Here is a 15556-nt window from a genome sequence, read left to right as displayed (position 1 = left end):
AGGTATGTTAAAAATAAAATAATTTTAATGAGGCTATTAGAAATAAAACCAACTTTTTATTAAGCTCAACTTTTAACTATTAAAGCAGTCTTTTTTTTTTTTTTTGCGGGGTGGGGGGCACACCTCACAGCTTGTGTGATCTTAGTTCTCTGACCAGGGATTGAATCTGAGCCCTGGCAATGATGGTGTGGAGTCCGAACCACTGGATTGCCCGGGAATTTCCACAGCAATAGTTTTTTAAAAACCCAATGAATATTTTCTCTATAGTCTCCATAAAAGGGAAACTTGTTACTTGAAAAAATCATATTTTCTATGCAATACACTGAGTTTTGTTTCAGTGTCTGACATTCAGTGAAAGCCATTTCAGGTAGAGATGTTCATAACCTCTCCTCAAATGATTAAGGCTATGTCTGAAATTGTTGAACTGCAGAGCAGACATAGACAAACTACAGCCCAGAGGCCAAAGCCAACCCACTGCCTGTTTTTGTAGTTTTCCTGGAACACAGATGAACTCATTTTTTTTCCCATATTGCCTGTAGTTTCTTTCGCACTCACCAGCCAAGGTGAATAGCTATGGTACTGTATTGCCCACAAAGCCTAAAGTATTAATATCTGGCCTTTCACAGCAAAAGCTTGCTTACCACTCCTATCGAATAACAGCAAAGCATCACCACTGGGAAAGGCAAAGGCCACAGTCAGCCTGGCAAAGAGAGCCTGAAAGTCCTGAATACCTTATTCGAGACTGATTCCGTCGCACGCGCTTCCTCTTTGTTTACTAATGGGCTGGGCTCTGGTTTAGCTGGACCAACTTTTGATCTAGCCAAACTTAAAAATTCACTAATGGAATCTTCTTTCTTTTCTTCTTTAGAAGTATCCCATCTGGATGGTTTTCTTGATTCTGAAAGGTAGGACATAGACCTAATATCAGAATTAGCAAGCAAAAGGCAAGCTCTACACTGCTGCTGCTGCTGCTAAGTCGCTTCAGTCGTGTCCGGCTCTGTGCGACCCCATAGACGGCAGCCCACCAGGCTCCCCGGTCCCTGGGATTCTCCAGGCAAGAACACTGGAGTGGGTTGCCATTTCCTTCTCCAATGCAGGAAAGTGAAAAGTGAAAGTGAACTCGCTCAGTGCTATCTGACCCTCAGCGACCCCATGGACTGCAGCCTTCCAGGCTCCTCCATCCATGGGATTTTCCAGGCAAGAGTACTGGAGTGGGATGCCACTGCCTTCTCCAACTATGGCTCTTTAATTCATTCAAGAACGTCAGTGAGCCTTTATGGTCCAAGCACTGTGCGAGGTGGTAGGAATGTGGCAGAGCCCCAGTCACAAATGGTGTACACCGGGACCATGTCAGCATGAGCTGATGTACTCATATAAACAATCCTTTTAACAGGAGACTTTGCACTGCTTGTACCCTACGGGTTAGATGGGTAGTTGAACGGCTTGTACCCTTTACTTTCGTCTTCCCAACAGGGTAGGGGCTGAGACCACAGTCAGCACATGGACCTGGGGAAGCCCCACTCACTGTCGGAAGCTCGGTGCTGTGCAACTTTTTCACTTGATGCTTGAGTCACAGGTGAGGAAGCTGTCTCAGGGATCGTCAGAAAGCTGAAGACTGAGTATTTGTCACGTTTCACTCTCGGTAAGCCAACTAAAGTTGAACTGGGGGTTGAAAAGGAAACATATATATAATTTTAAGAACAACTGCAAGGATTAAAATCAAATTCCTGTGAAGCTGCTCATCTCCTGTTTTTCACCAGCAGCCCTTCAACTTGACTAAAAAGATCCCTTAAGATGTTTTTGCTTCTCAAAGCAATTTTAGAATTTGGAATGTCTGACTTCAGGAGCCAGGAGTTTTTTCTTATTATAATAAGAGCCAGAATTTAACTCTGACAATGGATTTCCATGAAAAAAAAGTTCCATTGCTAAAAATATGCCTAAATTTTCTGACAAAATCTCTGATTCAACTGGATATGCTTTCTTGCCATGTTTACAATCACATAAGTTGTTGAATTCATGTAACAAATCAGAAAACATAAGTTTCATTTTAAACGTAAACTCTATGTGCAGGATTAAAAAGGTGACAAATTAGACAGACATTTTGTTTTTGTAACTTGACATCTCTGAGTTTCCTATCTTCAGTACAGAATAAAGTTTGCTAAATGGAGGTCGGCTTATTTTTTTAGTAACAAATTAAAACAAGTTAAATCCGCAAAGTCCGCAGTTCAAAGTACTTACAACTAAGTTCACCTAGAAAAACAAAAATTTTAATGGGTATGTAAGGGGAAAGTAAGCTTTAACACACGAGCATAAGTACTGACATAAAGGCAGGTTTATCAAACTTACTCTGGATAAGGGTCAGGGACATTAAACCTCTTACACAGAAGCTTGTCAGGGTGCCACTCAAATGTGTCTCGGGTAAGCTTCCCAAACATCTTCATCTTCACAGCCGACTGCTTGTCACTGACGTCATTCTGGGAAAAGACAGTCATCCGTTTCATCAAGTGGCCACACAGCTGGCCTGCTTCCCCATTTACGAGTTTTCAAACAATCTCCCAAAATTCCAAAACAGCTTATGCTATATATCTGCTAAAGTACACTGCAAGTTAAAAGAACAAACCTATTTCTTATTCTATAGTGCCATGTATATTTTGATGCTTTTCACCAAAAGATTTAATGTATCTGGCCACACAGTGTTTTCATTTTAAAAATTCAGCATTGTAGGAGGTACTTCCCTGGTGGTCCAGTGGTTGACAGGGACGTGGGTTTAATCCCTGGTTAGGGAACTGAGATCCCACATGCTGTGGAGCAACTCAGCCCACGAGCCACAACTAGAGAGCCCGTGTGCTGCAACTAAGATCTGAGGCACCCAAACAAATAAGTAAATAAATAAATAATTTAAAAGAATTAAAAAAAAGAAAAATCAGCACATGGGGAATGGTGGCAACAGACCTCTTGGTCCCGAGGGACTTCCACCTGCTCAGAATCGTCCTCCTCCTGGGCGTGAGTGAACCGGGAGGACAACGTCGAGTGGGAAGACGCGTAGAGCAGGGCTGCCCGGGCAAACTCGTCCCGCTCTCGGCCTCGCTCCCACTCTGTCATACCGGGATCCAGACAGCGTTCCAGAGCATCTATGGGGGAGAACAAGGAACTGCTTCACTCCTAGGAAAAAACGGGGAACTTCTAGGAGATCAAATTGTGCACGCCACTGCAGAGTTCAACCAAGCAAACACAAATCGTTAGCAGCCTGGTTCTGAAGAGCGTGGCACTGAGGTACTTGGCGGGTAATTGTGCTCCCTTCCTCAAAATGATGTTTTTATCTGAAGCACCAATAGTCTACCATGGTGAACAGTTTGATAACAAAATAATTTGTTAAGTAAATGTTTTATTAACCCTCCAAAATGATGCTTTTGTTGAATTCTGCCTCCTGCATGTAACAGAGAAAAATATTGGGAGACTAATGCTTGATTCAGTTTTCAAAGCCAGTAACTTATTTCTAGTTCTAGACAGTGAAAATTCATCCATATACTGTATTCCAAAATTTGAGCAGAAAACACTTCTTTCTCTCTTTTTGTTTTAATTCACAAGAAAACATCAGGGATGTAAAATCTTGGCACAGTACACAAGAATATGCTTTGAAAAACCAACCCCTCTAATTTGAGGACATGCTCTCGTAGGACTTCTGCGTATGTGAGCAAGCTCGTGCCTCAGCCTTGCCATATTTACTTCAAAGATCACAGAGTGACTTTTTTCCCATGCAAGGGTTCAACAGCCAACTGTCTTTGTAAGTCAAACTTTAGACTATGATTTAGAGCTACATGGTTAGGATCTTAAGACAGAGTGGGAAATGACCTTGTTCTCTTGGCAGGAAGTGCAACCCTCACACAGAAGTCAAACATTTGCAAACAGAAAATGGCCTGTAATTTAGCATTAGCCAAGGCACGCTCTCTATTTAAACAGCTATCTTTGGGACCCGAGATACAGAGAAACACAGGCTAATTGTTCCTGCTTTCTTAGGTCAAGAGCCAGGGCCTTGAACCTTTTCAGTGCTCACAGCAGGGCAAAGGAAAACTGCCAAAGCAGGACACCTCAGTTCTGAATCTGGGCCTCGGGTCAGAACAGCAAAAACACTCCCCCTGGTGACACGTGGTACACCCCGGCCTAGCACCCACCTTTCTGACCCCGTTTCATATTCGCTAAAAATTCTTCATATCGTTTTTGCTTTTCTGGATCTTTAGCGAAAGGTTTGAAGTTGCTGGTTCTTGTGCTGGCCATCCCTCCACTCAACGCCATGTGCCACGAGCAGTGTCCGACGTCTGGAGACAAGGGCTGCGGTCTGCTGCCTGAGGCACTCTGGGCCAGGCTCCTGGCCCTGAGCTGAGCGGCTTTAAGGTCAGTTGCCTGCTTCACTTCTTTGAGTCTCTCTTTATCTTTCTGGGACAGAAATTCTAACACTGAAGTGGGTGCCCCTACAAAGAAACAAAAAGAGAAAGAGATTAGATATGTTGTTAAGACATCTATATTCACATTCCTTTGCACATATACATTTGCAATATCACAATTTTATGTAATTGGAGGGGAGTATTTTACATGCAGTGTCATCTGTATTCATACCGTCCCTGTGGACTAGACAGGAATAAAATAACGACACCTCCGTTTTAAACTTGGCAAAAGTGGGGGCCAATACTTCGATGTTTATCAGGCCAACGAGTGCTCCTAGAGAGAGGGACGTGACACTGCAGTCTCGGGGCCTCCATTAGCGTAAGTCCGGGCTCAGAGCACGGTTACCCGTCACGCGCTAGTATCACAAATGCCCACTGAGCGTCTACTCCATGCTGGGCCTGGGGCTGGGAGAACAACACATACGAGGTCCTGCTCTCACTAATGAGGGAGACGGACCCTAAAGAAGCAAGAATCAACACCAGAGGACTGCCACGAGAGGAGGACTATGGGGGGAAAAAATAAAAACGGAGTGACCTAGGTGAGAGGACTGCTCGTAGTGGGAGAGAGAGGATAATTAACAAACAGTGGGCAGGGAAAGCCTGGGAAGTCTCTCTAAAAACACAATATCTGAGGTAAGTTCTAGTAAAAAGAAGGAGCTGGGAATTCCCCGGTGGTCGAGCAGTTAGGACTCTGCATTTTCACTGCCGAGGGCCTGGCTTCAGTCTGTGGTCGGAGAACTAAGATCCTGCAAGCCTCACAGCAAGGCAAAAAAAAAAAAAAAAAAAGCCAAAACAGGAGAGAAAAGAGAGGCAGAGGCAAAGTAAAGGCCTGGAGACACATCAGGGGTGGCAGGCTCAGAGGGCAGGAGGGGGGATCACAAGCCTGGACCACAGCGGGGTTCACGGAGAGTGGAGGAGGCTGTGGCCTGAAAGGCAGGCAGGGTGGGGTCCACAGGGCCCCAAGAGCAGTAGGGGAGGATTTCAGGGGAGTAGGAGGTGAGTCATGTAGCTTGACAGCTCTTGAAAGGAACTAAGGAGGCAGGGAGGAAGCTGCTGCAGTGATCCAGATGAGCGAAGGCGGGCACAGAGACCAGGGTGGCAGCAGTGGGAATGCAGAGAAGTGGACGGCGTCCCCATGCCTGGTGAGGGCAGACTGAGAGGACTTGCAGAGGGCCTGGGTAGGGCAGGGGAGGCAGGGGAAGAAAGGCGTTGAGAATTAGGGTTCCTGTGTTCTAGGCCGGGCAGGGGGCCGCTGGTGGTACCACTGACTGAGAAGGGGAAGGCTGGAGAAAGAGCAGCTTTGGGGAAGGAAGTGGGGAACCAAGAATTCTCATTTGGTCTACTGTATTTGAGGCTCCCAAACCAAGCCCAAGTCCATCTCTCAGTGGGTGTTTGGGCTCCAGCCTACAAGGGGATTCTCCGTATCTATTCATCCATTCAGACACACTCACTCCTCTCAGGCTTTCAGGAAAAGACCCACAGTACCCTTTTCCCCAGAGGAAAAGAAACCATATGCTCCCAGGCTGTGCAGAAAAATGAAGATACACATGGCTCTGGTCTTCACCTCATTCTTGGACAACTACCAAAAGTCTGGAAACTGCTGCACTTAAGACAGGGCTTAGAATTTTAATGACACAACTCAAACTGATGATGAAACAGCAAGTACTAAGTACTTAACTATGTACAGTTAAGTACGCCATTCACAATCACCAACTTTTATTCCCACAGCCTGGGAATACAAAATTATGTAAAAACTTCAACGGAAAAAGGACTTTCCGCTTTGCTTTGGGTAGCTCCGGTTATTATAAACATCATGATTTTAACCTTCTCCGTGGCACATACCTTGAATAGGCGTCTCTCCTAGCAACTCTCCCCGCTTGCAGGCATTCAGCTGGTGCCTACTACGTGTCCCTGGGTCATTTGTTGGCTTCCCGGCTGACTCTGATAACACCTGAAGTAAGTGGGAGTTCTCTGAGGTTGCGGCCACCACGGGTCTGAAATAATGCACTGGTCGATAGTCTCTTGGCAATTCGGGTGGTGGATAAATCTTAAAAAAAAAATACAATAAAGCAAAATTCGGAATATACAGGCAGCAAGGTGATGACGTTTTACTGAACCAAGAAAGCTCATTACCTCTGGGCATTGTTAATCCCACCCTTTCCTAGGCAGGGCGGCAGCCCCAGGAACAGCCTGCCCAAGTGCCCAGGCAATACCCATCCTGGATGTGGAGGGGCATCAGAACCACCCTGTTCTCAAGGTCAGACATTTTAGATATCACCCCGATCATGCTTAACAGAGATGCTACTGTGCATGCTTTGTATCATAGGAACAATAACGATAACTATGATAACTATAGTTAATGCAACTGGTTCACACGGAGAACTGGTCCACTGTGAATTAGAAAACTTAGAAAAGTATGATTCATGGCTTAGCTTTTAAAAAATAACTTTAAATAAGTTTTTTTTTTTCCTGTAATGTCTCCTAGTTTAATGTTCAAAGAGTATGACTGATTAAAAAATGTTATTAGGGTGCTAGAGATATATTTGAAGAGTATTATGTCTTGGCTTAACTTAGTTATTTTTAAATTCAGTATTCTTTTTCTGGTTTTGTTTCAGTTTCAAATAGGAGTTTCAGGCCTTATTTTTTTCTTTGATCAAAAAATTTTTATTTAATTTCAGTACTTCACTGAAATTAAAGTACATTTGGGAAACTCAGGCATTCCTGATGGTGGAACAGATAAGCTAAACGAAAGCACTAGACATTTTAAAATTACTGCTCTAAATGGTCTTCCTTGCTCCTGGTCTAACAAATACATGTTTAAGGACAGTCCTATTTAATCCATTTTCTAGATTTTTCAGCTACCTGGCATTCTGAGCTCTGTGATCAGTGAATCACTGAATGTTCTCAGCTCCAGCCACACACTGCACTCACCTGGGGGGTTTAACACTACTGGTGCCTGCATTCTATCCCATAAAAAATGTCAGCTGTGGTTGGAGTTTCCCAAATTTCCCAGGTGGCTGTAAGGTGCAGCCTGGGGTGAGCACCTGGTCCGATGAGAGTCATGAAAGAGTGCTATGATCATAGTTACCAAATCTCATTTTTATCATCTTAGCCTGACTGCCTTCTCTGAAAAACACAGACTCCCAAATCAGCCAGGAACATTCTGTTACCATGACACAAAAATCCAGAAGAGCATGGCAGAAAAGAAGTGTGTGTATACACAACTCTTCTTCATTCTCCTCTACTGCATTCAAGGGCTACCCTGATGGCTCAGTTGGTAAAAGAATCTGCCTGCAATGCAGGAGACCCTGGTTCTATTCCTGGGTTGAGAAGATCTGCTGGAGAAGGGATAGGCTACACATTCTGTAATTCTTGGGCTTCCCTTGTGGCTTAGATGGTAAAGAATCTGCCTGTAATACGGGAGACCTGGGTTAGATCCTTGGGTTGGGAAGATCCCCTGGAGAAGGGAAAGGCTATCCACTCCAGTATTCTGGTCTGGAGAATTCCATGGACTGTATTGTCCATGGGGTCGCAAAGAGTTGGATACGACTGAGCAACTTTCACTTTCCCTGCATTCAAAGCATTTCACTCCCTCTGCTAAATCGTTGCTCTGTTTCGCCTCTGGATGCAGAGCCTGGGTTTTTAGGCACAAATTAGAAAACCTGCCTGTCCGTGAGAGGTTCAGTGCACACAATCCCGCTCTGAATTGTTCATGCCCAAAGCCCTCTCCAGTGAGGAACCACCAGAGTCCTTCTCTCCATTTATACATCCTGCCCACAACACTGGGTTTGTCTGTCTAGCTCTCTCAATGAGCAGGAGCTACTTGGAGGCCAAGACTTAGTCTTGAACACTGAGTAGAATAAGTACTTCTCGACCGTTTTAAAGATTTGTTTTTAATGTGGATCATTCTTAAAGTCTTTATTAAATTTGTTACAATATTATTTCTGTTTTATGTCTTGGTCCTTCGGCCATGAGGCATGTGTGATCTTAGCTCCTTGACCAGGGATTAAACCTATACCTCCTGTGTTAGAAGACAAAGTCTTAACCACTGGACCACCGGGGAAGTCCCTCTCAACTGTTTTAATGCTCCCTTTCATTCGTATAAAAAACTCATACTCCCCTTTGACATTTCTGGTAAACGATAGCAGCTTACTACATGCCCCATACTGTTCTGATATATTCTGCTCACTGTTTCAGTAACTATCACAACTAAACAAATCAAAGCCACTGTAATACCACATATAATTTCTCAGGCTGTGCTGTTCCTGGCTTCCCAGGTTCTGGAGAACTACAGGCCAAGCCACAGAGATACTTAACAAATGTTTACTGAGTCAAAAACAAAAAACCCGTTAAAATATGGATCAATCTAACATAAGGATGCCAAGGAGGTGAAAGGTCAGACACCCCTCCTGAACTACCAACCACCCACCCCAACCTATGAGCATGGGGCTCCGATAGGTGTTAAAGAACCATGTGTCCAAAGTTGTAAAAAAGCTCACAGAGACAAGACTGTCTGGAAAGGCATGGAGAGTTCTCCCCAGGATTGACCCACATGCTCCCAGCTTTTCTCCCTTCCAGTTGGCACAAGCAAGGAGCCCAGGGAGCCCTGCCCATAGCAGCTAATGTGCTCCATGGCTGCCAGGAGGAGTCGGGACCAGGAGCTGCTATGGCTCTTTGAAACTTTCTATAAATTACATTGCCCCTAGGGTTGTATCAATTTTTTTCTCCTACCAGCTTCTAATATAATTCTTCCTTAATGGAAATAACCATTCACTTGAAGCTCAGATTTAAAAGATTAGCAGTTAGGGACTTCTCTAGTGGTCCAAGAATCCCTAGCGGTTAAGAATTTGCCTTGCAATGCAGGGGACAGGAGTTTGATCCCTGGTCGGGGAACTAAGATCCCACATGCTATGGAGCAACTAAGCCCAGACCAGAACGACTAAAGCCCGTGCGCCACAATGAAGGATCCCGTGCGCCACAACCAAGACCTGATGCGGCTGAATAGATAAATATATATATATTAGGGGAAAAAACTCTTAAAAAAAAAAAGATTAGCAGTTAGATGTTTTGGACACAGTGTGGCTGCTGACTGACATTTCCAACGTAGAATGTTTCCCTGGACCATTAATAGTCACCAAGCTGTTGCCTCAGTTAACAGAATTTATTTATCTTTTCAGTTGTTAATATAATAACTGAGATTACACAGCAGCAGATATTTTAAACATTAAACCAGCAAGGAAAAAAAAAAAAAACTTACTTTCTTGGAAGATAAAGGTTTAGAAGCCAAGGAAAAGCCATCCAAAATTTTGCCAACGTAGCAAAGGTCTTTCTCTGATTCTACAAAATGATATAATTTGATTAGTTCCAGAGGCAAAGAAGATTAGAATAGACAAAAGACCTCAGTTTTTTATCTCCAAGATCATAAAACACTATATGTCACTGCTATCAGTAAAAGGGAGGAAAGAATGGCCTGTAAAGCCCTCACACCTCTGTTGACTCAGTGACCAGCAGCCCAGAGCACACCGCCCTGTGCAGATTAGGCTGCCCATGGCACCTCCATCGATATTATCTAGAAAAAGTACCTGAGGTCTTAAGCCAAGGGGCACCAGAGAATATACTCTATGGAGTAAAAGATCTCAAAACCATCAAGAGAACAATTATGGATAAAAAATAAAAATAACTTTGAAAGAGTCATGGAGAACCATGGGGCAACAAACTTCCCAGTTTCTTTAGCAACCATCCAAATAAGGCACGGAAGGCAGTACAGCCAGGTCAGCCTGTAATCTAATCGTGGGACTAATTAAAGGTGCTTTCGTCTTCTTCTCAATTGAAATTCAAACAAGAGACAAAGATCACTAATTCAGGATAGGAGTAAGGCCCTCTGGCTTGCAGCTAGGGATGGTTTTATTGGTCTCAGAGACAACCCCTTTGATTCTCAAGGACTGTCTGCACTTAGAGGTTATGCTGAAAATCCATATGCATGAACTGCATTTTCTGTAGCCAGAAGCCCCTGCTACATGACCACCAGCACTTACACGAGCTGGGTGTTGAACCCTGAAGCAGGCATGGCTACGTGCTGTGTAGGTGGTGCTGAGGTTTTAAACCATTTATGACGCAGCACTGGCCAGTAATTACCCTCCCCTATGGTCTCATTCTTTGTATTTCAGCTGACTTAGAATGTTTGTACCAGCTTCTGGAAATCCCTAAAATCCTGTAGGGAGGTATAGGACTAAATTTTACATTCTCAGAATTTTGTATTCTTTTAAAACCCAGCAATTTCACTTTTATGAATTTGTTCTGAAGAAATAAATAAACGTCTATACACAGAGAGCCGTGAGACTATTACAGCCCTATTGATCAAAAAAATAACAACAATTTAAAAGTCAGCTATGGAGGCTGGCTACATATAGATTCACTCGGTGAAAAACTGTAAGGTCAGAACTGTAGATGATGTGACCCTAAGGGGAGGGGAGGGGACTGTGGCAGAGAGGTAATAAGGGGAGGGTGAGGAGCTTAGAGGGAGGCACCAATCCAGGCTTGATGCGGAGAGGAGGGGGATTTAAGGCAAAGGTGCCATACAAAGAAAGAGCCAAAGATTTGGTGGAGAAGGCAGATTTAAATATGTATTTATTATAGATTAGTAATTACTGTAAGAGTCGGACACGACTGAGAGACTTCACTTTCACTTTCATGCATTGGAGAAGGAAATGGCAACCCACTCCAGTGTTCTTGCCTGGAGAATCCCAGGGACAGGGGAGCCTGGTGGGCTGCTGTCTATGGGGTCACACAGAGTCGGACACGACTGAAGTGACTTAGCATAGCATAGCATATAAATAATATGTTAACATTAGTAATATATATATGTGTATATATATATATAAAACAATATATATTAATGTTGATATAGCTAGTATTGGGTTGGCCACAAAGTTTGTTTAGGTTTTTCCATAGACCTTATGGAAAATCCCAAATGAATATTTGGTCAACTATAAGGAATAACTAGCATATGGCAATACAAGTTATAATATTAATTAATATGTTATATTATAACGCTAATTTATATGTCTTCTTTTCAGTTAAAAAACCAATACATAGTCTTGGGAGAAAAATCTGAAAATACAGGTGAGCAAAAGGAAGAAAATAAAAGCAGCCTAGTTCCCACTCGGATGTGACGTCTACTAACGTCTGGCTACACACCCAGCCAGCACCTTGTATAAAACCCTATTTGTTGGGCTTCCCTGAGAGCTCAGTTGGTAAAGAATCTTCCTGCAATGCAGGAGACCCTGGTTCAATTCCTGGGTTGGGAAGATCTCCTGAAACAGGGAAAGGCTACCCCCTTCAGTATTCTGGCCTAGAGAACTCCATGGACTGTAGTCCACGGGGTCCTAAAGAGTCGGACACGACTGAGCGACTTTCACTTTTTTAGCGGTGACGAGGACAGAGGTCACTCACACATGCATAGTGCTGGGTCTCCATGGGACAGGTGAGTCACTGCCATGCTCACTGCCAGAGGCACAGAGAGGCAGAGCAGCCTGCCTAAGGTCACGGCCGATTACTGAGGAGAGCCAGGACTGGAGCCCAGGAAGTCTGTCTTCAGTCCGTGCTCACAGCCATCAAGCAAACTACTTCTGAAGACTATTTTTGCACCTGCTCTTTTCTCTTCTGGAAATGTAAAATTGACATTATTTGGGAGAGTGATGCTTAGATTATTGAGATATATTTTCTAAGTGTTAGATCAAGCTTGACCTGACTACAGCTAAAAATGTCTAAATGGATTGTTCTTTTTAGATTCTCATCTTACTTTAAGTGGTTGTTATAGAAGGTGTCATTTATTCACCATTTATTCTTTGGGGCAGGTACTATGCCAAACCTGTGATGCCATTTAATCCTTACAATGGCCTCAGAGTGGATTTTACCCTCACTTTACAAATGGTTATAAGACTCATGCAGGTGGGCAGAAGAGAGCTGTGACTCAAATTTAGGTCTGATTGAGGAGAGAGCCAGGATTCAAATACAATTCTGACTGGATTCAAATCCCATGTCATTAAAACCTACTGACTCCTCCCTACACCTTCTCTGGAAAGAAAAACTGAAATCCTACTTAGATCCATAGAGTCTGAATCACTATAGACTCTGACTTGAAATTCCAGGTGTACAGAGAGAAGTCCATCTCTGAGCTCAACAAGAGCCCCTAAGAGCCAGATACACAAGTGAAGAGATGGGCTGGGCACCAATCTCCATCTTGCTGCAGGCTCTCTGGACAGACCACGTGGTCCCCACACCTGGCTTCCTGACCGGTTTCTTGAGTTGGCCTCCTTTGGCCACCTGCCCAGTTCCTTGAGCTGGGAGTACTACCCTCTGACCAAGTGTCAGCTCTGACTTGCAACATGAGCCAGCACCTGTCCACATACTTGCTCCTTTCCTGACTCAGGCCCCTTCCTCCTCCCCACTTGACCTTGCCTTGACAGTTGGCTTTGGCCTTGAACAGGTCTAAATCCCACTTCTGTCTTACTTCCCACCGCGGGCCTGTCTTCTCCCCACTGTGTTTCTCACTCGGCATCTTTGACCAATGACTTCCTGCTCCACAGAGGCTGACCCTCCAGTATCGATTGTGCAATCCCTTCTTCCTGAGGTCCTGACACTTGGTCCTACCATCAGCTGTGGGCCCATGGAATTACCTTTCTGACTTTTATACTGCCTGGGTGCTGTCCAGCCATACAGTCCGTCCCCGGGCTCCTCATCCTTCAAAACAGTATCATACTTGGATAGAGTTTCTGTGGCATAGATATCGTCATCTTCCTCTTCCAGGGCACCTACACCAAAAGCCTTTAAAAACAGAATTTCACACTGAGCAATTTCAGGTTTTTAGTGTATGCCTGCATTGAAGGATGAAGCTACTATAAGGTTATGACTGATCAGACCACATTAGCACTTGGAGATCACCAAGACAGAAGCGAATGGGAGCCCCAGATTAACACATGGATCCTGGCCTTTTGGAAAACAATGACCAGAGGGGAATGTCCCGCCTCCTGTGCTGCAACTATCCTCCAGGCTCAGCAGCAGCCATGGTCAGGGTCCCAGTGCAGGAAGAGAAGTGGAGAACAAACCCAAGCAGCAGTACAGCAGGGGAAATGAGACCTCCAAAAGGAAAAAGGAAGAATGCTCATCTACTGAGGCCAGGGTTGGTGACCAGGGTCTAAAGACCACTGCTACTCAAAAGGCTGCCAAAGGAACTCCTAATCTTTGTAGGAAATGGCCAAGAACAAGTATCACTTTGTGATTAAGGATTGGGTAAAGAAAAAAAAAAAAACATGTATAGGAAAGAAAAGGATCTCTGAGTCGATTTGAGAGAACAGGCAATCAGGAAAAGCTCTCCATCTCCTCAAAGGTCAAAACCAAGTCTCCCAAGTAAACCCTACACCCAAGTTCCTGACTTAGGGCTTGCAGCACTGGGAAAGAGTCAGAGAGGTAGTAAAACGTGGACCTGAATTTGGAGAGGCAAACTGTGATTCAACTATTAATTAAATCAAAGAGGTAAGTGTGGTTTTCTGCTCAGCCCAGCAGGGGTATGGGAAAGCAAGTCTCACACCTAGAAATGTGCAAACTCCACCAAGAACATTAGGTCACAGGATGACGTATTCAAATCAGGAGGGAATGTTTTAAATATCTTCAGACAAGCTCTTAAGGAAAATATAAACCCTTTAAGATCTTCATTTAGTCAATCAATAATGAGTGCTCACCATGGGGCAAGGGCTTCAAAGGTGGCACTAGTGATAAGGAAGCCACCTGCCAATGTAGGAGACATAAGAAATGTGGGTTCAGTCCCTGGGTTGGGAAGATCCCCTGGAGGAGGGCATGGCAACCCACTCTGGTATTCATGTCTGGAGAATCCCATGGACAGAAGAGCTTGGTGGGCTGTAGTCCATGGAGTCGCAAAGGATTGGACATGACTGAGGCAACCTCGCAAGCATTCACATGCATGCTGCTGTATGACAATTCTTCTTTGTCAATGATTCCCTGTCTATAAAACAGAAAACACTTTTACCTGGCCTGAAATTCCCAGTTTTCTTCCTTTATTCACACCAATGTCTCCAAGAAGATCGCCGGTCTCTTCGGGTCCCCCACTAAAAAGATTAAAATGTTCTCCTGAGGTTCCAAACAGCGCTTGGTGAGGATCCAGGCCCTTGTAAGCCAGTCCGTGTACATTATCTTTGGGTGTGAAATCCACGGGTGTGACATCCTTGGGTGCAAAGGTCACATTTTCTGGCAAGTAGTCATCATCTTCATCCTATTTTCAGCGTTTAAAAAGTGGAATGCAAGTGAGTCACTGCTTGGCGTAAAGCCTGTAAAATACCATTTTCAAATGCCATGATTCATTCCCCAGACAAGAGTAATCATACTTTCGTTTCTGCTATCACAGATCACTAAATCAGGCCCCCAAACAAGTGACACTAACACAAACAACTCCATACTTTGGAACCTTTTTTTTTTTTTAAGTTGAAGTACAGTTGATTTACAATGTTATGTTAGTTCCAGGTATACAATAAAGTGATTCAGTTTAATAACATATATCGTTTTCAGATTTCTTTTGCATTATAGGTTATTTCAAGATATTGAATACAGTTCCCTGTGCTATACAGTAGGTCCTTATTGTGAGTAACTAAGCACACACACACACACACACACACACACACACAGTGTATATATTTTAATCTCAAACTCCCAATTTATCTCTCCCCCTTGGCCTCATCACTCTCTCCTTTGCTAACCATAAGCTTGTTTTCTATATCTGTGAGCCTATTTCTGACAAACAATTCCACTTTAAGAATCTGAACAGACTGGGGGCATCAGTGGGGTTGGCATGCTGCTGAATGCATTATCTGGCATAATGAGGACAGTTTTAGGGTATGGGTATTTCCCTGTAATAGGATAGGACTGATTTCTAAAATTTTCTGACCTTAAATTTCACATTCGTAAAATAACAGGTGCTAGTGTGCCAAACTGAAGGTCAATTGTTCTATACAATACCTCAGATCCTTCAGAGCCTCCAGGGGGTAATGCACAACCATAGATTTTTACTCCAGGATCTATCAAAGAAATTTCAAATGCATTAG

At 43.9% G+C, this 15556-nt stretch overlaps 1 protein-coding gene across 1 annotated transcript in view; it reads right to left on the bottom strand.

Moving 5' to 3' along the window:
- GPATCH1 (G-patch domain containing 1) overlaps positions 1-15556 on the bottom strand; it is a 55715-nt gene that overhangs the window by 18743 nt on the left and 21416 nt on the right. The window contains 10 exon segments of the mRNA NM_001075778.1: positions 732-898; positions 1526-1662; positions 2347-2474; positions 2953-3131; positions 4173-4469; positions 6285-6489; positions 9700-9779; positions 13121-13268; positions 14488-14730; positions 15471-15529. Of these exon segments, the coding sequence (NP_001069246.1) occupies positions 732-898; positions 1526-1662; positions 2347-2474; positions 2953-3131; positions 4173-4469; positions 6285-6489; positions 9700-9779; positions 13121-13268; positions 14488-14730; positions 15471-15529 (1643 nt within the window).

This window comes from Bos taurus, chromosome 18 (genome assembly GCF_002263795.3).
Source record: "Bos taurus isolate L1 Dominette 01449 registration number 42190680 breed Hereford chromosome 18, ARS-UCD2.0, whole genome shotgun sequence".
In the NCBI taxonomy this organism is placed as follows: Eukaryota; Metazoa; Chordata; class Mammalia; order Artiodactyla; family Bovidae; genus Bos; species Bos taurus.
The sequence above is the reverse complement of the archived record's forward strand: the minus strand, read 5'-3'. Positions and strand labels throughout refer to the sequence as shown.